Below are 25,528 nucleotides of genomic sequence, written 5' to 3' on the forward strand. Positions count from 1 at the left end.
AGAACTATATTAAAGTTGAAACTTCTTGCAGACTTCACAATTGTAATCAACAACTTGAGAGATGAAGACCAACCCTTGGGAAGGTATCTCCATTTAGCAGCCTTTTTTCTTGATAAACGTGAGTATTTGTCATGCAATTAACTAACTTCGAACCTTCTCTTTCACATTTTTTACCCTCAACTTCATGAAACCCCTGTAGGAGAGTTTTCCATGTCGCGTGAGTGCTACGTTAACGAAATGTGGCTTAACGGTTCTGCCAGACAATGGATCACTTTAGATAGGAAGAATTACTTTCAAGAAATATTTGCCTGTCGCTAAGAAATAAGAAACACTTTCTCAAATCCTGACAGAGTGAAGTGTTCTCGGTCAATTCCTGAAAAAATTAAGGAGCGGTAATCAAACTTTAAAATAGTGATTGAACTGGATTTCTTACTCTAGTGCGGCTGAATGAAAATGACTCGCTGAAAATTATTCCTTGAATTATTAACATAGCAAGATAAGATTAAAAAGCCAGTTTCTTTTAGTCTGTGAGTGCAAAATGCGAATTCCATGCTAACTCAGCCGATCGAATAAATTTTCAATGCAAGAAATATATTTCTTATCGCTCTAAAGTTACACACCATCTCAAATTAATTTTTTATTCCTCCTAAGATAACAAAATATTTATGAACCTCAGCGTTTGTTTGTAAATTCAAATACATAATTCAATTTCAGTCCTAATTCTAACCCAAGTTTAACCGCACCTTATTACACAAAATCTAAATAGCCATTATTATATTTAGAATATTTCAAGTCACGGAAAGATTTAAATTGGTTTTAATGCGTATTTATTTTGTATACGCGAACTCATTTACTGTAGGCTCCAGGCTGTATCACGAAAGCCCAGAGCTATCTGGTTATGTCTGAAGATCTGAATCGTAACGAAACATCAACAATTGCGGATAGAATCCAGTGTGATAATAAACCTTGGCGGTTTCTGGCAAATATTTTGCATCATCAGCTTCTAATTTCTGAATTCGCGACCTTTATTTTTCATTACGTTATGAGTTTAATTTCAGATTTTTTTCAAAGAAAATTCCTTTTAAGTCATTGAAATCTTCAAATATTTTTTTCCTTTTTTTTGACTTTCGTGATTCGTATTTTGAATGATCAGCAAACGGTGAGTAACCTCTGAAATCTGCAATTATATTAACTTGTTTCTCTTTTTTTAGATCGTAATCGTTAAAGAAGGCACGCAAACATTTCTTTCAATTTCGTGCCTGCGCATTCATCAAGGATAATTAGGATAATTGATTAACTTTTATGGTCTAGCGTGAGCATCTCAAACAACCGGTTTTGAACCAGTTTAACCAGACGAAAAATGAATCATTTGATTTCTCATATGTCTGAGAATTATTGCAGCATTTTATAGTTAAAATAAGACGCCAGGCCAATTGCAATTTGAATCACTTTTTGTTCTTTTCTTCTTACCTCTTTTGTTCCCGATGGGTTCGATCTCAGAAAAACTGCTTTTCGCTGAATGATTGGTTAATCAAAAAACTTACCACCTCGTAGGCACTTGCTATAACGTCTTGATTGAAAAGATAGATAGATCAGTAGATCATTACTCTTGTCCAAGTAATGTGAAAATTATTTTTGCATTTAGGAATCAACTAGGTTGTTGGATCTAACGTGAACTTAACACATCAACCTCGCGAGCCACGAAGAATTTTTCAGCTACCGTATCCCTTCGAATATGCGCTCAGGCGTTTATTTCAATTTCGGCCAAAAGAAGGCGCGCTTAATCGAGGGTGCGTTTAGTAGGAAACTTTTCCCTTGTTCTGATTCCGCTATAGTTAAAGCTTAAAGAGTCATTTGTGAACTTGGTATAGAAACAGGTTCTCCTTATATTCGTATTCGGAAGGGGTGCTTGTTTGATATTGTAGCCTATGGCCGGGGAGTGGGCGCTTAATTACTAGAGCGTGGGCGCTTATTCGAGAAAATATGGTCATTACGTTTTTAACGGTTCCTTAGCCCACGGATTGGTATGTCACAGAATTAAGGTCAAGCATTAACGTCATGTGCCAACTGAATCACAAATTCCAAAAGTGTCTTATTTGTGCAATCAGCAACTGGCCATCACGGCGTGAATACTGCAAACTTTTTTCCTTCTTTTTCGCAAACGTGAACTGATGCGCTCCCTAAACATTGAACGACGGGAAAATCTGCATATCTGATTGCCAAGAGGTTTAGAAGTTTGAAGGTCGCAAATGTTCTTTTGAATGACATCCATGTTCCCACCAAGAGGGTGGTTATACAAATTCCGGCTTTAATTCTTTATTAAGTGCAACTTAGTGGCGTGGAAAAAATATTTCCCTACCACGGGAACATTACTCTTCTTGGTTTAAAAAAATATGATATATAAATAGTAGCGCCAAGCTCAGTTATGATTGAAAATAGTCACAGTACCCGTTTTTCGCCATTGCATGACAGCCAAGAAAAGGAATCAAAGGTGCTAAACTAAATTCAAATCATTTTTGAACTTTTATCCGGGGAGGGATAAATGCTAAATCGCCCCGGCGCTTTCTACTAGTCTCCTTTTATTAATAACCGTTAGATTATTTTCTCAGCATTTAATTTTTAATTCTCTGCAGTGAAAAGAAAAAAAGTATCTGACGATCCGGGAAAACACTTAAATGTTGTATCTTTTTCTCAAAAAAATCCTGATCTAATAATAATGTCCGGTTTTAGTTTCGCATTATCAAATTATTGACATCCAAGAGAGGGTGTATCCTCTTTTGTGTCACCTGAATCTTGGAAACAAGGAGGGAACACGTCTAGCTATCGGCGAGAATCAGTGAAAGTCCCTATCTTCAAGAGCTGACTTCAGAATGATAACTTAGTCACATAACAAAACGAAATTGCGAAGCAAGCAAAATTAAAACTAGGGAAGAATAAGGATGGCCAATTATAAAGAGGTTGGCGACAACAACACAAACGCATAGGGCATATCTCGTAAAGGATTCCATAAGTTCGTAACATTAAAATACACACTAGCCCTATCTTAATCCCCAGCTAATCCAACGTTGTCACTTAGAACTGAGGCTGCGGTATGTTTATGGACTGTCTCGCTCTCTTGTCTTAATTACAGCTTATAAAGTGTCAATCATTTGTTTGTATGAGATAAGTAAGTTTATTCGCTTTGGCTTTATTTATTTGTTTATCTTTCATTAATCGAAATTGACGCTGGTCATTTGCATGTCTGGGACATATTTGATCAGCTTTTCGCTGAAAGTTTTAGTATTTTTGTATTGCACGAATCGAAATTTATTCTGGCTATTTTGTTCTCCTGCACGCTCGCTCAAAAGTTTTCGCAAAGAAACTGGAATTTAAGACTCAGAATAGTTTGTGTCATTTCGAGCGTCGGAAAGAGTCACCTTTCCTGGAAAGAATTCTCAAATCATCTTTCTTCAGGTTAGAAAAATAGTTATTTTAATTAGTATTTGTATCACTACTTTTTAAAAGTAGGCGGGAACGAATCCTAAATTAGAGACTGAGTACGATCGTTTGAAGATTGCGGTCGTGAATTTTTCTTTTAGGGCGGCCAAACTTTGAAGGGAGAACCATTGTTTCTATCAACACGAAAGTCATGGACACGTCAGTTACCTGACAAAAGGGTGCGAAATTGGTTTCTTAATGTAAGCCTTTACCCCTTAAAAATCCAGATATTTCTCCTCTTGCGTAATAGCAATATATTGTAGGTGTGCTAGTGCATCAGGAATTAGGTGATCTGCGGCCGGTTTACCTTCTGTTTCCCCATTCAAAATAACAAAGTCCCCGTATTCAGACTCCGGATTATTTGGTTATTTCTCTTTTTTTGATTTGCATAGTGGACGCCCGGAGAGAACGGTTTTAAAGAGATTGCAAAGCAGAATTTCTGTTCCGCTCATGAACACTTTGAATTGGTTTTATCACGCGAATTAGTGTTGTCATCGCCGACGTGGCTTCCTTGCAGATTTTCTATGTCTTTTTTCTATTTTTCTATTTTTCTTCCGCACTATTTCTGGTCACAAAGACGTGATATGTGTTGAATTGAAAGAAAACACTTTGCGACAAAACTGAAAATAAAACTAGGTCCAAAGCTAAGGATTCCTGGTGACAAGAATTGTTATCAGCGTAAATTTTCGCGCTCGACGGCAGATGTAATATAATAAGCGTACCTAAAAACCACTGTTAAGCTTTCCTTTCACCTCAGTTTGCTTTCTGCTTCCAGTCTTGTTTACACATGCAATGGGAAACTAGAATAAATAAAACACTCTTCGAAGTAACCTTCTGAACAAAGCATATTGGCAAGGAAAAATTAGTCAGTAGGTAATCAAAGTTTTTTGTTACGAATATTGTAACAAGGAAGGCGCCACAAAAATCATTAGATGCGAAATCCTGGCACAGTCACAGAAACGGTTATTTACGTTGGCACGAACGGGTTATGTTTGAGGAAATTTCCAAAAAAAGAAAAGGCAAATGAGATTTGGCAACTTTTAGCACCAGCAAACGTAATTTCTCAGTGTCAGTTGTTGGCGAAATGATAGTCGGATCGAGCCACAAGGTTATGTGTCTGTCTGGACAAACATTACTAGCCATAGAGATATTAATAAACGTCGCTAGCTATTTAAAACGTAATGGCCACGTGACTTCGGGTGTGAAAAATTTCATTGACCGCTTGACTGCCTCTTAAGCCAACTCTCTCTTACCATATACACATCGCATCTCGACGACATTTCACTGGTAAGCAAATTCTGCTAATATTTTGAAAACTGTAAACCACATTTTTTTTTCAGACCAGGCCATGTCCACATTTTATACAAATCTTCTTTTTTTTTTCTTCTTTTTTTTTTTGGCAACCTGAAATTCATACTTGTATCAAAAGGCATAGCACGCGTGCTCCAATATCTCTTAAATCAATTCATTTTAATTTGGGCTATGTTTACCTTTCCTTTGTGTAATTTAAAATTTCAGTGAAAGACATATCCTCCACAACTTTCACGGGCTAAAACCATTTTTCTATATTCTTTTCTGAACGATCATTTCACGTTATATAATATATTTCAGTTTCCATACGCTTTGGAATACAAATAACAGATAAAGACAGATGTAAGAAATATCTCGCCATAAAAGGAAAATATGAATAATTGCTGAAATATTAGATCGCTTCTGTTTCTACGGTGTCTTGATGCTCATTTTACAGCTGCAAAGCGCTTAATCTTTTAGCTGGTGGAACGGACAAAGTTCCATCGAAGAAACAGTTCTGCGATTAAGAGTTTCTATCTGTGGTTTCTATCTGTGGTTTACCTGCGGGTGAAATTTCATTCAATTTCCTTTAACCTTTTTGTGGTGTTATATCATTTTAAATAAAATCTGATTATCTGAATTTCCCCATTGAGATTCGAGGATTCCCCAAAACCATCTCGAAGTAACTTTAGGTCGAGTGGCTTTTCAGCTTTCTCTAAGATAGTTTTAATTCCTCTTAACCTTTTTCTTCATGTGTTCTACACCCCATATGTACTTCTAAAGAAGTTCGAAACTCTATGGTGTTACGTACATGCCTTCCGTTTTGTCTTGATTGCATTTTACAAGTGAGTCTCAGACTCAACGCTAATTTGAAATTTCAAGTCGCCTTTCACGTTTCCTTGACTGTTACCATGACAGCCTGTTTGAACAGACATTGTAATGGTTTATAAATATTTAATATCCATTGGACAGGTTGCAGTTCCGAGAGAAAGGTGTCAAAAACTACGGCAGTCCACGCTTATAAAAGCTGTCTATTGAGCGAGGTACTCTAAAAAGCCAGAAGCTTTCGGCCTATCTGTTCCGGATTTTGAAAAATTTGGTAAGTGACCGTTTTGTCTTAAAATATTTTATCGATGTAGTGTTCTTTTATTATGGCCGATAATCCCAGGCAAATTTGAAAGTTTTACATGTCTGCTCCAAAACAAATTAACTCCTTTGCTGTTGAATTCATTTATAGAACCTTTAAACATTCTTCCTCGTTACAAATCATTCTATCGCGTATTCAAAGGGAATTTCTGTCTCAGGAGGTCTTTGCACAAGTCATTCAAGATTGTTCTTAAAGGAAATCTTCCTCTTGACTTTTACGAATTCATATTATTATTGCATGCTCGGCTCGCAACGTGGAAACAAACTTAATTCATTTAAATTTTGAATATGATCACAAAGGCAATAAACGGGTGTTGCAAATATTTAGTTTGTAGTAAATTTCAAAGCCTATAAAATATCCTTTTTTCCACTGAACATGCGATAATTCCTTAAAATCTCTTAAAAGCTCGATGAGATAGAAATATTTCAGCGATATTCAACTAGAAAAGACTTATCTGTTATGTATATTCAGTTATCAGTAAATCAATATCTATATATCTAAGATCAGTATCGTACTAGCCTAGTTTTACCCGAAGTTTCGCGAACACGACAGATACCACCCGACTGGCGTGTGCGTGCAAGTGAAAGCGGTTTTGTAAAATTGAAAATTATTGCTTCAACTAAATTACTTTAAACCTTTTGTTTCCTTAGCAAGGCTTCTTTAAGTTGAGGTTTTCATTTTTAATTAAAACTTAAATAACACACCTGATACCCAAGTCTCAGTACCTCATTGCCATTGGAACAATAGCTACAATAAATAAATAAACGGGCATGAAACCGCATCTTTGCCAACCAAATAAGTTCTTTAACCATTTCGAAAGTAATAAAAGTTCTTGGAGGTTTCAATGTTAAATTCTAAGCTTGTTATATTATATCCCCAGTGTATGTAGCCCATAAGTTCAGCATCCATTCACACAATTCACTCATTCATTCATGCCTCATTTACATTACAACTGCTTTTGTCCCAACTTACCCGTCATTTTACCTCGCTGCAAAGTCACGTATGAGACATCGTTTGTTTGAGTAGTAAACGCGAATTAATTACGCAGAGTTATTGAAAAAAAAAAAAAAATAAGACATATGGACACAAGAATTCTCAGCTGGCGTTCTAGGAACACACATTGTCATGAAAACTGTCCTTATGTCAACTGAATTTTTCGTTTTTTTTCTTTTTTTTTTTCCGATTTCTACTGGGGTTCATTACTCAGGAACAAAAAGCTCTAAACATCCGTTGTCTCTTCATTGAGAATTAGGGGAAAAATCAACTCACAGGGAGATGTTTGTTTGCTTTTCATGAAGTAAGTCGACGGAATAGTATTTGATGCTTTAAGGGGCTTATGAATGGTATTTTTAATAATTTTTTTTAGGACAGTGTAACACTGCGATCAATACAAAATGCAATCATTCAGTAGATAATCCTGTATAAAGTAATTCTCAACTGGTTTAACTGATGTGAGGAGGTTTCTCGCAATTTCCATTTAATGCCACTCTCGTGTAAAATTTCGTTTCCCATCGCCAAATCAACTCGATTTTATGGAAATGTTTGAAACAAATAAATCTTGGTAAAATAAAAATAAGATGATAACAGAAAAAACTCTGTCCGACCGACCCACAAAATTTACATTTCGATTAAATTTAACGAAGGCATATCAAGACTGCTTTTAACAGATATCACAGATCAGCTGTACCAAGAGAATATAAACAGTTTCTAATCCCTTGGCTGTAGTTAGTTTTCTAGTCTGAAGTTTTACATCGGAAAAGGGTCTGGATAGGAAAAAAAAATTGCAAGCAAACAGGCGCATCCAAGACTTTCCCGGACTCAGACTCCCTCGATCGATTCCCCCCTTTTTTATCGCCTCACTTTTTGTCTGACCAACGAACCCTTTTTGTACGAAAGGGATGGGTACGAGAAAATAAATGTTTTATGGGGAAAGCGAAATATTCTTCAACGGGAGGGCCCAATGGCTGCCAGGAGCGACTACCCCTAATTTGCTACCTTTGGCCAATTTTCAATTGATGGTCGAGAGTTGCTACGCTACCATAACTTGTGATTGTTCTAGAAACACCCATGTGTAGACCAATCGCGCGCGCAATTTTGTCACGCGCGTCTTCCGTGCCCAAGGGAATTCGCTCCTCTATGATTTTATCCTTTATTCTGATCGGCTGTTGTGGATAGTTAAATTGTCAGTTTGTAGAAAATTAGATCGAAACGCTTTCTAAGAGAATGATCAAATCCATTTAGCTCATCTCATTGTCTGCACAAAGTCTGTTTGCTCTTATGCCAATTATTTCCTATAACTGTTCGTTCAAGGGCGGGTTTTTGGAGTTTCGATTCTGTGCTGACAAACAGACTTCGTAAAGCGAACAGTAATAAGATCCTCTTTAATTTTCCTTCCACACTTTTTTTCTGTCTAAATTACTCAGAAGTTTCAAGGATTAAGGTTATTACTAATAAATATTATATGCTGTGTCTCACAAAGACTGGGAACTACCGAATTCACGAAACTGATTGGCTGAAATCAATAGTGAGAGGGGTCTAGATTTTCCCATCTAGACCGGCATCTAGACCGGTCTAGAAAAAAAAGGTACAAAGAATATAAAAAATTGGCATATAAGACACAGCCATATATTAAAAACATCTTATTAACCGAGCTAGATCGGTCTGTGTGGGAGAATCTTGACCTCGGTCGCTGGTACAGACCTCACTGTATTCGGTCTGTACTGGCGACCTCGGTCAAGATTCTCCCATACAGACCTCCCGCTCGGTTAATAAGAACTAAATATTGACGCAGTGACAGAACGGTCGATCTAATGATCAAGAGATTACCACTTCTCCTTTCCTTTGAGTTTTACGAATGCGTTTCTCTGGCGCTTCATTTTAGCCCTGTTAACCGTTTGGTTTTTAAACTAGTTTGTTGTTTCGCTTGTCCTCCGTTTTGGTAAAAATTTTGATACTACCACAAGAGAATGTAAACTTGGCAAGTAGGTAGACGTGGGAGAAAAAGAATACAGAAATTTCCCAAAAAAATTATCTACTTTAGCTTGGTTACAAGTTCAACGAAACCGCCTTTTTCATCGAATATCCGCGAACAATGTAGACACACCTTCTTCGGAGACTAATTTTCAATGTATCCCTTTCAACTGGGCCACTCCAAAGAAAACACGCATATGTAAAAGATTCTTAAAGCCACTGATCACGTCTTGAATTCGGCGCTTCCTTTGAATTAACATATCGATATCGCAACAGCAGATTTTTTTTTCACCTTGACTCGAATTTAAAACTCCAAACACGTTTTAATTAAAATTAATTCTCTTATCTTGCCTTTCCTGTGTTGGCTATCGAAATTATTTACATATGTCAACGCAAAATAAGCGAATGATTGATCCGTTGTTTAGAGTGGCGTCCGTCTCATGTAATTTTTGAAAATAACAGGTCTCATGGATCTGTTGGCTTCTCTTCGCCTTTCTCTTGCGCATTTGTCTTGTTATAAATAGTTAGGAACAAACATAACCTGTACCATCAGAGCCAAGCGTGGCTCTGAACAAGAGAACATTGCTCCATGTGCTCTCACACCAACCAAATTGGCGGCGATCAAGTGCAACCGGCAAATTTAGCTCAGCTGAGCTTTCGGCACACCTTTGAAAGGGGCCGGCTTTAAACCAATAAGGGTTATCTGGAAGAATTAACCCTTCACCCACGTGAACACCTGAAATAATAAAACTTCTCATATTGTTATCAACAAACGTCGCTTTAACATGACACGTTTTAATTTTGATAAAGGGGGACTTAGCCTTTTCTTAAAGTTGATACGTACGAAAACTCTTTTTCATTTATTTAATAAAACTGTTAAATTTACCCAAATAAATGCAGTTCAAAAGTTATGCCCTCTCCCCTAATCCCCAAAGAAAGAATGATAAAAAAAACTAATAATAACTTCCTTTCTCGCCGACCGATATGCAGATTTTTTTCCCTAGTTCCGCCTGGTGAAATTTCCAGTCTTTTCGGTCGTTAAATATATTTTGGTCCACGGGATGTTGTTTGTTTCAGAAAAACATTGTCAATCGGACGACTCTTATATTCCAGATCTTTCACCCGATTAATTTTATTACTAATCCAAGTAGTTATTCCTATTACCCAATCTGAGTTAAATAGCCCCAATACAACTTTGTTTTTCCTTCGACACGAAAAAGTACAGTCTGAGAATGTTGGATACCTGCCTCTTACGTGTACTTTCTCTTTTCTACAAGGTTGTACAACTTTTGAACGATGTAATTGCAAACTGTACTTATGTAACTCGGAGAAAAGGGCAGTTTAAATATTTTATCTAAAGGAAAAAGAAATTGGCGATTTGGGAATAAAACTTTTTCCCTGCGAGGACGTAAGCCACATTTGCGATGAATCGAGCGAATTTAAACTTTGTTGCGATTTTGCTCTCTCGGACATTCAATTCAAAACAGCTGTTGTTATTTTTTTTTTATTTTCAGTATTAAATTTTGTTTTTAAAGGCAGCTGATCTGCCATCGATCAGCTCACCGGTACAAATCTCTTCTCAACTTTCCCATGTCTCGCATAGATATAAATACTGTACACTAGTTACGAGAAGTTGAAATCATAAATATATCGTTTTTAAGGTGGTGGTGGTGTTGCGATATCAATTTACGTACGAGTGCGCCAGTGTATTGTACAAGGCTAAACATAGACCTGTGGACGGTTGATCTAAGAGCCGTCCACTCCTTACGGGAGCGGAAGATTTATAACTAATGATTTATTCACACACACACAAAATAAGAAATTACCATTTCGGTGTAATAGTGACGTCAACGCCTTATTTTTCTTTCGATGCTGTTTGTTCGTACAGTAATTAATCATCTCTCGTAGTGCTCTAGCTAATGATACTATATCAGGAAAAAGAAACGCCCAAATGACGTTAATTTTTCTAGGTTAGTTGTGAGAAGATTGTTGGCGGAAATGGAGCCGGAATAAAGGAAAATCATTGATAGAGATATCTGCTAGGAATCAAACCCTGACCTTTATCGTTCGGCTTTAGTTTTTGGTGTTTTTTCCTCCTGCCCGGCTTTGTTCATTTTTTTTCTGTCCAGAGTATTTGCGCTCCTCACCTCAGGGAAATGGGCCACCTCCCTCTTTACCCACCTCCCCCCTCAGCCACCTGCCCCCTTACCCACCTCCCCCCTCACCCACCTGCCCCCTTACCCACCTCCCCCCTCACCCACCTCCCCCCTCAGCCACCTGCCCCCTTACCCACCTCCCCCCTCAGCCACCTGCCCCCTTACCCACCTCCCCCCTCAGCCACCTGCCCCCTTACCCACCTCCCCCCTCACCCACCTCCCCCTCAGCCACCTGCCCCCTTACCCACCTCCCCCCTCACCCACCTCCCCCCTCACCCACCTCCCCCCTCACCCACCTCCCCCCTCACCCACCTCCCCCCTCAGCCACCTGCCCCCTCACCCACCTCCCCCATGCGCTACGCTATGTATACCAAAATGATCTGACTTCAAATTCTACGAAAGCTTACTTTGGCCTTAGACTTGGCCTTAATAGAAGTCTTCTGTTGATGCGAAAAAAGGACTGGATCCAGGGGGGGAACCTTCCATGCAGTCCCTCCCCTTCCTCTTCCGCATCATTGTTTGGCCTTCTGCGCCAAGTACAAGCTACTGCCTGCTTTACGAGCTTTACTGTATGTTAGAGCCGTTAACTTTTATCTTTTGTAAAATATCCAACACACTACACCAAATCGTATAGATCATTGCTTTTGAAAAGTTCAAAACAACACTCGTATTCAGTCTACCTTTAAATTGTAACTGTCTTCGCTTTTGCGAGATCCTCTACTTTTTTGACAATAAAATATTTAATCTTATAGTACAGAAGGTGTCAAAATAAAGGAAGAGCCACCCCGCCCCTTCCCCCCCCCCCTCACAAAAAAAGTGAAGCTGGTGTACCATTTCTCCCCTCGGTTTCCGTATTTCCTTGTGCTTACCGTATTCTATCGCCTTAGCTTGGCTTATCGGGAATAGTCGCGCGAATAGTTTTAAAATCACAAGACCAAAGACGGACGAAAAAGTAAAATTCCGTGGCGTCAGCGGTGCAGAACTTAGCCACATGGTAATCTTAGGGTTCTTGATATTCAGTTTATTTTAAACACGTTCGAAATCGGCTATTTTGCTGCTGTGATCTCAGATCCCCCGATTACGTTTTGATCTCGATGATATTGTTCAAAACAATTTGTGAAAACGCCAGATTCCATTTTCGCTGTGAACGACGTAATTATTTTGGAAAAGTTCCATTTTTGCCGTCACCAATCGTCATTTTCAAATTCCTCTATTTTCGAGAGAGTGAGTCTTTGAATTTCTTACAGCTAAGCCTCTTTGTCAACCTAAAAAAAATATTTATATTTAGTTAGCATTTTGCCAAGATCGATGTGGACACTAACAACCCTATTCCAGCGAGACGGCGAGACAGGCTGTTCAAGCCGCACAGGGAAATTTTGTCACGTGCGTTCAGTTATATAAGCGGTCTTGTTTATTTGAATATTTCACCCATTCTTTGTAATAAAACACATTTCTATTGGTCAACTCCTTTTAAAGAATCAGCTGGAAGCGAGTCAATGGAGTAAGGGCACATTAGATATTTTTTTCAGGGTGGCCAAATCCGTCTCACCTGCCGCTCACATGCACTATTTTCCACTTACGAAACCCTAAGGTGCTAACACATCACTTTTACGGATTGATCAAGTTAAATCACAATGGGGCTTACGAACTGGCGCTAATTTAAAGTTAGATTACGAACTGATCCATGTAAATCGTGCTTCCTTGGTTATGATGTGTTCATGACGTTATTAGCAAGCGAAATGTTTTTAAAATGGCCCTTAGTGACAAAAAGTCAAATTGTGCAAAACTCAGTCCATACTGAAAGGTAGTCCTACGCTAAAACTTAGCAGTCGAGCCAGAAATTCCCTTGACTCTTTGTTAAATGCTTTTTTTTATTGATTTCAAGATCGCTCTGGTGCGTCATTGGTTTCGCGTGACTGATTTTTTGTCCAACCATCCACTGGACGAGACTGCCAAGTAAAAGGTGAAACTGACCGTCGAGATACGCTATCTTACAAAATTCCTCAAAGATGTCCCAGGGCTTGAGCCAGATGAAGTTTAAAATTTTCTCATCGGAGATAAAGTAAATTGCAGTGGGCATGTGATGGGCACGAGTCGCAAAATTGAGTTAATAGCACTCGTTTCGTTCTTCTTTGTGTCACTCCCGCCCCGACTACTCCCACCGGCCCACGCGTCGGGCCAAAGAGCGACATTTGTTTTGTTTTTATAGTGTATTCTTTGGATTTCGCAGAAATTAAAGTCCAAGTCCTGCAATTGATAATTGAATCGCACCTCTTGAAAGGTCGCCCTTCAGATTCCGCGACGCAACTTGTGGAAGAGAATGCAATAACGTGATTATGTTTGCGAAACTCGATACTGTGCAAAAATATGCTCATTTGTACTTTGCCATTTCGCGAGAAATCCAATAATTTATGTACGGGGTCACGGCCGCGCACTTGTCACCGGCTGTCAGCGCAGTGAATGGACTATTTTCACTTACAGTAGCCAATCAGATCACTGCAATTCGGTCCCATGAGCTTTATTTAGTTCTCCAGGGTGTTCATTTACGTCGCTTGCAAACTTTAACTGGAAGCTGTAAAGTACGATGAAATCAACACTGTGAATACTCCGGCTTTCGCTCAAAGGTATTCCTTTATTGAACATTTTCTAACTTCCTCGTTGAACACTTTTATTTGAAGAATGTTTAACTCTTAAACGTCGATAAACGCTATCAATGTGCTCTGTACACACACTTTGAGAATGACATATTCCTCCAAACGGTATCGTCTCAAACGTTCTTGGCATTCTAATCGTCGTTGTTTTCGGTGGGGAAATGTTTTGAATCGAATGGCCGATGGTGCTTTCGCCACAGCCTAGTAAAAACTGAAGTTGCCGCGGGGGATCGAAGAAATAGAAACGGCGAACACGCATTTCTTTGTCAACGGCACCTGGCCTTCATTGTGAGTTGGAAATGAACTTTTTTTCATGAGTTTGCCATTCGCCAGCCTTTCATGTTGAACTTAAAGCTTCGTGGCTGTTTAAAATGTGGCTAGAATTTTTAAGTTAAACCGAAATTTTAGGTGTTTTCCAAGGGCACTCAACCACCCGTCCTTTTCCCTGAATTTTTTATGCTCTCAGAATTGTACGACTTCTCTCTCCTTGTGAAGTAGAGCTTTATCGACCGCATTTAAAAAATAGGAAATTGTCTCATTTATTAACTCGTATTTTATGTTTAGCTTCGTATTTTCTTGGGTCACGAAATGTATCCTCACTGTCAAACTTATGCGAGTACAACGATGGTTTAAGCTGGGTTATAGCAAGTAGACCTCATTCCTAAATTTCGAAATTGTGTGCTGTTTTCATTTGTGTGTTGCTAATTCGTTAGCTCGTCAAACTAACCTATGTAATACTTTTATTTTCTAAACGAAGGCCTATAGTAGAATTTGTAGTGTGATGCATTTATATATAGAGAAATGGTAAGGTAGCAATGCTGCTTACGAAATATGAAATTTACTTGGATTGTCGAGTTCGATAGATGATCGCAGTCCAACCGCAAGAAAGTGCTGATGCATTTCAACGAGTTTCGGACTCTTGCCGACATTATTTGAAGGATTGAAAAACTGTAGATCCGGAAAGCAGTAGTGTCGATGTCGTATAGTGTAATTTTTCATGAGATATTGTTTTTCTCTCCGAAAAGGGCCTCGCGACGTCAACACACTCGACGCTTCTCGCGGGAAAAAGGCTCTTGTTCCCGCCATCAAACAGTTGAGCAAGACTTCTTATCAAGAAAGAAATGCTGAAATTTTTGGCTCTCAAACTCAAGAACCAATCCATCAATGAAGTCAAGCCTTATGAGCCACAAGTAAGAATACGACTCCTCTCTTTCTGAAACACGGTGTTGACACGAAGCTCGTTTGTTCTTATGTATTGAAACTATCCTCGCAGTTTTATTACGAATTCTTTCATTTTTTTTTTTCAGTTATTTTTACAAGATGAGTCCGACTTAGAGGGAAGTACAGACGAGGACGACGAATTAAAAGAGATAAACGGAGGTAATTGAGAGAGTTTTTCCTTTTAACGTTTCTCCGCAACAAGTAATCATTAATATTTGTCGATTTCACTTTCGCCATCAGCGCTGGTCGACAAACCTTTGAATAACAACAATGTGCAAGATGAACCGCTCAAGATCAAAGCGTCGGCTTTCGCAGGACCTGAAGGGGAAGCAGCGAAGGAAAATATATTTACAGAGAGAGACACAAAGGGAGACAGCAGAGGTGGTTTTTTACCGATAGATATTCCTCTAAGGGAAAGTAGTGCACCGGAAAAGCGAAAGTGGTCTCAAGTAAATGCTCACAAGCTATTACAACAGTTTGCCTCTGGAAACGATAGTTCATCGAGCGATGACGAAATTAAAGAACTGTGCGGTAAAAGTAGTGGACCACTTGTTCTCAGTTCAAGTCCACCTGGCAAAGTGACTGTTCTGTCGAAACATTCTGCATTTTCGACACGAGTGCGGCCCACTATATTGACAAGTGAGGGACACTCAAGGAAAAAACACCGTCTTGTTTTTGCCGAAGACGGGGGATATACATCAAGACCGTCATTAAACTTCGAGAAAATGCAACAGGTATGGTGTAGAAGAGGTAAATTTTCTCCAAAACAACGAGTTTTATTGTTTGAATCTTGTGCCAACCCGTGAATCGAATCTGTCATTTAGCTATAATTATGTTCTTTTGATTTGGGTCCGTGATGCGTAAACAACGCATTTTAATAAGAACTGCAAAATATCTTTTTGAAATTAAAGCATCAGGTCTAATTGCTGTATTCTCGTGATGCGTTATCGAAAGTTGCCAATTTTCTCAGCCTCACTACATTTTTGACCCTAGCAGAGGTCAGCTTTTACCTCTCTCCAGTAGTTTCTCTAGAGTTTTTTTTTGTTTGCTTTTTTTTAAGATGAGCTGCTATTGTATCGTTGGATCACAGATTACGTTGCTCTGGCTCTGAAATTTTATCTTAAGAAACGATAGATTCCTCCCCACAAAGCACGCCTTTTGTGTTTTATTTGTTTGTGAACTCAACCTTTTGCAACTTGTTGAAATGTTTTGTTTGGATTAATGTGACTTCAAGATGTGATTGGCTGGGAAATTGAAGAGCAAGTTCTAAGGGTTAAAATAATGAAAAACTTAGTTGAATGTACATGTCAGCTTATGACTTCCTAATTGATGGTTGCCATATCAACCTGAGGAATTTAACTTTGGCCTCTTTGTCAAAACAAATATCCATTTAATCCCATGTGGTCTAAATTCCTTCCCTGAAATGATAATTTTATTCTGGATGTTGATATTGTTTTTCTGAAAATTTGCAAATTTCCAAGAGACAACCTCACATTGCACATACAATCTTATTCATATTTGTCTTGACTCTAGTTAGGGTAGAAACATGAACCACTTATCTATTCTCACATCTTCCTGCTTGCTGATTTTAAGTGATTCCCAGCCTAGCCCTAGCGACTTGGCTGGATTTTTTTTTTTTTTTTTGAGTGTGTCTTCTGCAACAAGTGCCATTATCTTCCAACACTTGCCATTACCAAACTTAATTTGAGTGATAAAAAAAAACTGAACCAAGTGTTAGCTTGGAAATGTTTCATGGGTGAACATTTCCAGTGTACGTGTGGATAATGACAATTTTGGGTCTGAAATGAGAACCAGCTGCTGGTCACCCATGCAACTAAAAATTGATGAAGAGTGATCAGAATTTTAATGCTAGTTGCCACTACGTGACCAACTGAAAGACCTGTTATTGATTATGTAAAGCAGAGATCAAAAAGTGAAACATCCATCACTTTTTTTTAAGTGGTGCTATATTTACTCAGTTATGATCATTCATGAGTATAAATGTTTAAAGTAAATGAAACATCTTCATAACGCTGTGTTTCTGTATATTGTTATGGGTTGACAAACTTATAAATCATAGTTGTAAATTGGATGGGGAACCAAACTGTTTCATCTTGTGATTGGATCAAAAAGGTTTAATTACGCTTGGACTGGCTTATAAAAGTGTATTCTAGACTCTGATGAAGGCTACAGTAATAACTTCTGCTATCATTGACTAGGATTTTTTCTTTTTTACCTCTAGAAATCCGTCTTTATTAAGAAGCATACCCATGGGGTTTCAAGACCCAGACCAGTTAGAGTAAGGGTAAGTTGGAATATCAGTACTTAAGTTCTGTACATTTTTCCCATGATACGTGCATTGAGATTATGTCTAATAAGCAAGGGCCTTTTGAGTTTGATCATTTTCTTTATTTTCATGTCCTTGATATTTGCTTTAGGGGGATATAGGGCGAGAAATAAGAGGCTTATCACCCTTAGGGCTTTTAAGGGGTAGCTGAATGAACTGTCAGTTGGTTTAGCCCTGGGTTGCTTCTGTGAAGGTATTCAAACAGGATGCCATGTTACATTTTTACAGCTGTAATTGGCACAGGAAGGGTACTTGTGGTGCTATGTTTTGTTTACATGATTTGATGCAAACACTTGACCAGGTTCAAGGGAAGTTGAACTTGCCTTACCTAAAAGTTGTTTGTGTTGATACAAGGTGTAAATTTAATAACCACACTGTAAATAAAATATTTCAATGCAGTAGTGTTGTTAGTGTATTTTACGGTGGCCCAGAAGGCTCAATGCAAACAAAAAGTATACTGCAGCAAATAAAAAATATACTGCAGCAAATAAAAAATATACTGCAGCAACTAAAAAATATACTGCAGCAAATAAAAAAATCAAAACGCGAAGAAAAAAAGTACCGCAGCAAATAAAAAATGCAACGCAAACAAAAAATACTGCAGCAAATAAAATATGCAACGCAAACAAAAAAAAAAAAGAAAATGCAAACAAAAAAATTGGAACGCAATGCCAAGGAAGACTGGGTAATAGTTCTTAGTTTCCCGCCAACACTCGTTCCATCCTTTGCTTGTTCGCCTTTCTGAAACCATGTTTTGCAGCAAACTTATGACAGTACCATGCTGCTCCTTTAAAAATTCCATAATAACTTTATTTTCACACCCTTGATGAAAGTAATCTTCTATAATCCTACGCAGATCGCTTTCGTCCATAACCAAAAACGAGTTCCAGTTCATGCTGTTTTGGCGGGAAACTAAGAACTATTACCCAGTCTTCCTTGGCGTTGCATTCCAATTTTTTTTGTTTACGTTTTCTTTTTTTTGTTTGCGTTGCATATTTTATTTGCTGCTGTATTTTTTGTTTGCGTTGCATTTTTTTATTTGCTGCGGTACTTTTTTTCTTTGCGTTTTGATTTTTTTTATTTGCTGCAGTATATTTTCATTTGTTGCAGTATATTTTTTATTTGCTGCAGTATATTTTTTGTTTGCGTTGAGCCTTCTGGGCCACCGTAGTATTTTGATAGACTGCAATTGTAATTTTAGACGTGGAGCAGAACAAAAAGAAGTTAAAATTGAAATTCCTTAGTCTGTTTTGACATGGTGATTTTAAGTATTGCATACTTTACTTAACTTTATACCCCGGCTAACATCTGTATGCATGTTCTCCATGCTGTTCTTCATACATTTCCGGCGTTGCTGATGAGGAGAATTTTTTTTTAACATTATGACCTGAAAGTGTGAATCAGTGGTGATGTTGTCTAGTGAAATTAGATGCTAGTCACTCTCGGTAGCTAGTCGAAGGGTTAATCCAAACTTTGAAGGAGAGAAAGGATTTGTAGATGTTATGGTCAATCACTGATGTTAGCCATATAAGTGTTGATTAATACTGGCGTGAGGTGTGTGTAGTCCAGTGGTCAGTGCGCTGGACTCTGGGTCAGTTGGCCCGGGTTCAAGTCCTGGCTGGGGCATGACGTTGTGTCCTTAAGCAAGACGCTTCACTCACATTGCTTCATCTTCTTGGATAAGACATAAAGCCGTAGGTCTCGTCTCCTGGAGGGTTAGGGGCAGGAGATGTAAATTTCCCATGCACGAGATACTGTGTAGTGGATGTCCTCCTCGGGGTGGGATTGGTGGGAAGGTGAGATCGCTACATGGACTGAAGCGGCTGCCAGAGGCGCCTGATAAAAATGCTGACGTCGGATCTCAACCTTGCGATACTGTTAAGCACAACTGAATATATCCACATAGAAGTCTGCGCTATATAAATGTAAAAATGTAAATGTGTTGTCATGCTTTTAAATTTCAGAGTGTTTCAAGTGCAAGACATAGTCGCATCTATGATCCAGCTGTACTGTCCTTCAAGCCTATACAGATGAACCCATCATTCAGTCTTGCACCTGTGGAAGAACCTGGCTGTGCCTATTAAAATGCCTCAGCTGACTTCTTAGTGAGGTTTTGTAGTGAAGTACTACATGATTAACCCAGTTGTGGATGCATGTACAGTTGTTGTGTTTTTTGTGGAGCTCTTCACCATTACCAAAAGATGTTGGTGCAACCAGAGAGTCTTGTGTGCCTCATTGCCTCTCCTTTGTTAACTACTGGTTACTAGTGTTTTTCTACAAGTTGGGGACCCAGAGGATAACAAAATTATTTTATCAGATTGTTGATAATGGAATTTTTTGCATCATCATAAAGACAAAAAGAAAAGATTGAATGCCCATTTATTCTGGGTTTATTACTAAACATCACTCCATTATTTGGAGAAGTTAGATAATCAGATTTAAAAGACATGTATAAATTCAGGTGTTCACTCAGTAGTGGTCATGTAACAATCGCTAAACTCTGTCTAGGCCATTATCAAAAACCAAAAGGGGAATGAACAGAATTTCTAAAATTGAACATCATTACTGTTACAGTCCTGTAAATTTTGTTTGGCTTGAAATTTACCCTTTCCTGTGTCAATCTGCTCGATTTTCTTACATTGAAATAAGTGGACACAGGGCTCGACACTGATGATAGCCAACTAGCCACAAACTAGTAGAAATTTAGTTTTGGCTAGGGGTTTTTGATTTCCAACAGCCAGTTTGGCTAGTAAACAAACTGAAATTGTTGTAACATCTAAGTTGTCACCAGCCTCTTGGCTGGTAAGTTGAAAAGTTAGTGTTGAGCCCTGGGATGTAAACGCACTTTCTTCTGTGTGGCCGTTAAACCCACCAAAACTTAAAAAAATGCACTTTGTAATTTTTCAAATTAGCATATTTGAAGTAACTTACATTCACTTTTTCCAGGAGAAATCTGATGGAGAAGCACTGTGAATCAATTTCCTAAGATGAAGTTTACAATGTCTTGTGTTAGGGTTATGAGATTCCCACCGCTGATCATCTTAGGAATATCTCAGTGAAACTTAGAAATCACCTGGCTTTGATGAAAGTTATTCTAAACACAGCTGGTCGGGGGTTGTGTTGCTATCTCAAAGGAAGGAAGCAGGCTTCCTTCTCTCTCAGTGAGGGAATTTGATGACTACATCAACCTTATTAAACCAGTTGTAATACTATCTTCAGCAAAATACTCATTACAATTATCAAACAATTTTTGGATAGTTTGCACTTAGATACAGGTTAAAAAATGTTGAACTTTTTTTTTAATGCAAGGAAACAAAGAAGACGATGTCTGATCTGATCATTGACCAAGATAAGAATAGGGAAAACTGAATTGCCTAAAGACAGAACATGTCGAGCTTCAATTGCAGTCGATCCTGAGCAGTCATTAAGATAATAACCAAGTTTGATTTTGTAAGGGGGCATGTCCAATCAGACCTTTAAAAAGGTTGGATTTGATCTTCCATATTCTTAAAATGTCTATCAACCTTTCTTGATTGCAAGAAAATTTGTAGAGTCTTCTTTCCTTACTGTACTAGTATTATGGACTTTTTTGTTTTCTCTGTATCATTTTCTGTACCATTCAGGCATTTGAAAAAGTGTTGATTCAAACAGTACTTTGGTAGGGTTACTTTCAGGTTTTGTTTTGATACCGGGGAAAGTCTGTGCAAACAGTCAGCATTTTAATATTGTATGACAACAATTATCAACCTGAGTCAAATTGCCATTTTATACCTGGAACAAGAGATTTTCATGTAAATTTAAGAGAAAATATCTCTATAGCAAAGTAACCAAGAGGATTCCATTTGGTGGTGTTAAGTAAAATATTTAGTCTGTGTGTATACCACAGCAGTGGAAAGGATGTTGTCTTTACACAAGTTCTTAGACCTGGAGAAGTGGGACGTCTGAGTGTTTTGAAAGTGCTAACATTTTTGGAGTGGTAGAGTACGCTGTTATGGCTTTTTCACCAACATTTTCAGCTTATGAAACCATTTCTTTTTGAAGGAAATTGTAGATTTTAAGTACTTGCCCTTATTGTTTTCTTCGATTATGGCATGTTTTGTTTTTCAGTTTTACTTTTGATTCAAATTCCTCCACCCCTTGGTTTCAAACACATTTAACAGCATAATCAAAACCTGCAAAAAGATCTGTTTTAGCTTTGATTTACTCTGAGCCGCAACCAAAACATTCCTATCTGTGATTCCGTTTGTTTCCTTTTCTGTGATATTTGTTCCTACTTGCTTGTGTGGTGGAAAAGCCATTGTCAGTTTGTAAAACAGGTAGTTTGTTTACCTGTTTACAAAATATTTATCTAGTTAAGTATATTTATACAGATGTTTGTACATATGTATTTTAAAACAATGAAAGAGTACATCGGAGAATATCTGAGAGAGTTTGAAACTTAGTAGAATATTTATTCAGAGAGACAAGTGTTGTAGGACTTCATACTACACATGGTTCAAGGCAAGTGTGTTTTGTTTGCCTCAAACTTCAATAAAAATTTGTTTTTGATAACTCTTTTTACTTGACTCTGATGACCTCCTTTGAAGTTGTAGAAATGGTGTTGGAAAACTCAATGTATGGGGTTGATTTTACCTCCAGTATGAAATAATTTACTGAATGTTTTCCCTTATTTCTCTTCCTTGCCAAAAGCTCTTATGATGGAAACCCATTTAATGTGAAGTACTTTCTTGAGAAGCCGTATATCTCAAAGTTTTGTGATTACTTTAAACTGAAGGTGACATGGCTTGGATGGTTTCACTTTGGATATTCTTAACCTTGACATCATGAAACCAACTTCGTTGCATAATTTTGTATTTGTTACCTGATAAAATACTAATATTACAAACATGGTTTCAATAAATCTTGCTCTTGAGAGTATAGAAGCACGTCATTCAAAAGCATTTCAGAACGAAGTTCCAGGTTAACCCCAGAAAAACACACTTGACATTCTTTAAAATTTGAGCTTGTAAAATCTTTTTTAATTAACTTTATCGTTTCTTCTTCTTCAAAGTAGCAGGTTTGGCTTTAATGTCCTTGCACTTTGGTATGTGTCTCTCTGCTGCAGCAGAATTAAACTTTCTCTCACAGTGTGGGCACTGTACATAGTCTGGGTTTTGTGCTGGTGGAGGAGGAGTGTTGCTTACTCCCTTAGCATAGCGGATTGTTTTGATGAAATTTTCATGTTGAGCCCTCCAGTCTGCCTTTGGCTGAAATTAAAATTAATTAATTTTTGAGTAATCACTGAGATGGGGAAGTTAAACGAATTTTGATTTCCCAATTGTTGCCCTGAAAAATTGTTTTTTTGTGTAACCCTGGAAGATAAAAATTATCCCATTAAGGGGTCATTGGAATTTTTTTTTTGAGGGGAGGGGGGGCCTGGGGAGGGACTTGGTCCTCTAAATTAATGAAAACGTTATTTGTTAGATGTTTAGAGGCCGGGATAGAAACCAAATAAAGTGGTGTACGGTTAGCAGAAGGGCTTGTGTGTGGAAGAAAAATCCAGTGAGCTTAACATTGGAACAACAGAGGACTAGGATGCTATATGCATTTTATTCTCCTGCCTCACCCACCCTCTGAAAGTCCAGTACTTATCCTGCTTCATGCAGACCTTTGGTTTATTGATACATTTTAAATTCCACAGTCAAGCAAAAGTTATTATCAAGGAATTGCACAGAAGGGATTGCTAATAGTCTGCTGTGAGCAGGGCAATTGAAAACTTTTTATAAACAAAGGTGACCCTGAATTTTTTGCAACAGTTCTTTGGGATGTCATGCTTCACTCCGCTGAAAGATTCTTTTGGAAGCGCACTGCCTGACATCCTAAAGAACAGATATGAAGGGCCGGGACTCAGCTGACACCTACCTTTGTCTTGGGCTCCTCGAGATGTTTTCCACTCTGTACATACTTTTCATATTCAGTGCCCTCACTGCGATGCTTTCTTGTGTCAAAAACCTTGCGTTTGGAGTTTGAACTTTTTGCACAAATTTTTATATGCTTGGCCAACCTGTCTACAGCAAACTTGCGCCCACAAATTGAACAAGGAGAAACATCCACTGAAATCTCACCAAAACCTCGTGTTTGTTGCTCATAAAAATCTTGGTAAGCATTGTCATGAATGTTTTCATCTGTGTCAGGTTCTACTTCCTGGAGTTCTTGAGGATGAGTTTTCTCTTTTTGTGCTTCTTTATATGATTTGGAAACCTTTCTTGAAGCTACCTTCTTCACTGGATTTGAATCTTTGGCCAAAGTTTGCTGAGAAATGATTGCCTGTTTCTCTAAGCTCTGCTTTTCAGTGAACCATTTTTCATCCTCTTCTTTTTGTCGCATCTCCTGTTCTACTAGTTTTTCCCTCTGCAGCTTTAATTTTTCAAGCCTAAGTTGTTCCTCTTGTATTTGTTGAAGTAGTTCATTTTCTCTCTGGGAAAGAGACAACTCTGATTTCTGCCTGTGCAGTTTTTCGAGCCTTTTTGTTCGCTCTTGATCCTGTTCCATCTGCCATTTTTGAAAGTCTGTCAATTTGGCATTTTCCTGAGTTTTACTTGTATCAATTAACCTTTGCTTACTTAGTTGTCTTTGTTTCAGTGCCTTTGCTTTAAGTTTGCTCAGATTTGGAGCTATGTTGCTATAATCTGTAAGGGTGCTCTGTGCATCATCAAAATCACTTACTGAGTCTACTGCACTTGGGGGAGGTATGGGAAACTTGGAACGTTTTGGTCGTCTTTCAATAGGAGGTATTGGCTTATCAGATAGGCCAGAAGGCCCAAAATCCTCTACATCATCCTGTTTCAATACCGAATGTGTTTCATATCTTTTATTTGGAGTAGGTGGTTTTCTCCTTGTTACTTGAGACCCACCCTTGTTCACTGGAGGAAGAGGGTCTTGTTTATCAACACCTTTTGTTCTCTTGCGCACAGTGACACCAACATTTTTTGTTTGCATCCTTGATGGATGTTTTGTTGGCCCTGGTTTCTGTGATGGAAATGATTCCAGTTTCAAACTAAATGGTTTACTATGTGACAGATTTGTTTTTGAATTTTTTCTATTTCTAGCAATGTGTTCCAGAAATGGCTCCTGTTTTTGATCTCTCACCATCTTGAAGTGTGACTCAATAGGAGGAAGAATTTCAGGATTTTTCTGTCCTTTTCTTGTAGCCTCCAGTGCTCTTCTCTCTGCAAAAAATTCCCGCACCATTCCTCCATTACTGCTACCCTGGTTGTGACTATTCTCCTGTTGAATAATTTGAAGTTTACGTATCTTCTCTTCTCTTTCAATTTGAAGTTTCTTGCTATAATCACTTCGGAGCAATTCCAACCGTGACAACCTCTTCTTTGGAGAACCCTTGTTGTGACTCATGGTGTAGTCCACTTGCCCCCTGTTAGTTGAAACTGACTTCATTGCATCAGGGATGTGGGACAAAAGCTCTGGATTACTCTCATGGTGGTTGTATTGATGCAATGGGTGTGTTGGGGAGCTGTCATAAAGTGCCTGGGCCATCAAGCTCCTGCCTAAGTCTATGACACAATTCAAAGGGATTAAGAAAATACTGGATGGGCTGAAAGATTAAGCAAGCAAATGGTACCTGGTAGAATGCTCCTCTAATCTTAAATTACAGTTTTTGTGTTAGTTTATACATACCATTTTGGAGTTGAAAATTTTTGGTAAAACAACGACTTTGTTGCCTAAAGTTTAAAGTACGCGCAAGTCTAGCCATCACTGCAGATTCAAATTATTATTACCTCTTTTAAACCCACAGAAATACTTAGTACACGCAGTTTGTACAAGGCTCCATGGAGAAAATAGTCCCTTGAAAAGATCTTATTAAGACTTCAGCGATAATTTTTCTGATGTTGTCACGTAAACTCAACGCGTGTCAACAAACTCACTTCACGCCGTGCTGAACAAAAGACATTCATTTGGCATTGTGAAGTGTTCCTGTCGTGTTAGTTTGAGATACTTTGATTTAAGATTAGTTCCTTTTTAAGGGCATGGATGAATGCTGTGACGGAACACCAATAAAACAAACTTAGTCAGAGATGTATTTCTGTTTTACATTCCTAATCAACTGTTTATGAACTTGAACAAACGTGCTTACAAATTTTTCAGTTAAGTGAATATGTTAATTAGGCGACCGCAATTAAACTTAATATTTCAAATTTACGCGTTTGGTCTGCCAGTGTTTCATTCAAAACGAGAAAAGAAGTACACTGTAGCGTGTACTTCGTTTTGCAAA

At 38.2% G+C, this 25,528-nt stretch overlaps 2 protein-coding genes across 4 annotated transcripts in view; one reads left to right on the plus strand and one right to left on the minus strand.

The window, feature by feature from the left end:
- Nucleotides 1–21,810, plus strand: LOC111341337 (uncharacterized). Of its 3 annotated transcripts, XM_022948297.2 has the most exons (7): nt 1–118; nt 5,740–5,866; nt 14,717–14,881; nt 14,999–15,071; nt 15,153–15,646; nt 17,155–17,217; nt 19,224–21,810. In XM_022948297.2, the coding sequence occupies exons 3-7, from the start codon at nt 14,813–14,815 to the stop codon at nt 19,341–19,343; spliced, it is 819 nt and encodes a 272-aa protein (XP_022804032.1). In that variant the 5' UTR covers nt 1–118; nt 5,740–5,866; nt 14,717–14,812; the 3' UTR covers nt 19,344–21,810. The 3 variants fall into 3 exon arrangements, with proteins under 3 accessions (XP_022804032.1, XP_022804031.1, XP_022804033.1); XM_022948296.2 differs by lacking the exons at nt 1–118; nt 5,740–5,866 and adding an exon at nt 13,427–13,664; XM_022948298.2 differs by lacking the exons at nt 1–118; nt 5,740–5,866 and adding an exon at nt 13,733–13,979.
- Nucleotides 21,680–25,528, minus strand: part of LOC111341333 (uncharacterized) — a 4,483-nt gene continuing 634 nt past the window's right edge. Inside the window, exons 2-3 of the mRNA XM_022948293.2 lie at nt 23,161–24,809; nt 21,680–22,505 (exon numbers count right to left, since the gene is read on the minus strand). Coding sequence (XP_022804028.1) covers nt 22,287–22,505; nt 23,161–24,792 — 1,851 coding nt within the window. The 5' untranslated portion in view covers nt 24,793–24,809 and the 3' untranslated portion in view covers nt 21,680–22,286. The remainder of the gene's footprint in view (nt 22,506–23,160; nt 24,810–25,528) is intronic.

This window comes from Stylophora pistillata, chromosome 6 (genome assembly GCF_964205215.1).
Source record: "Stylophora pistillata chromosome 6, jaStyPist1.2, whole genome shotgun sequence".
In the NCBI taxonomy this organism is placed as follows: domain Eukaryota; kingdom Metazoa; phylum Cnidaria; class Anthozoa; order Scleractinia; family Pocilloporidae; genus Stylophora; species Stylophora pistillata.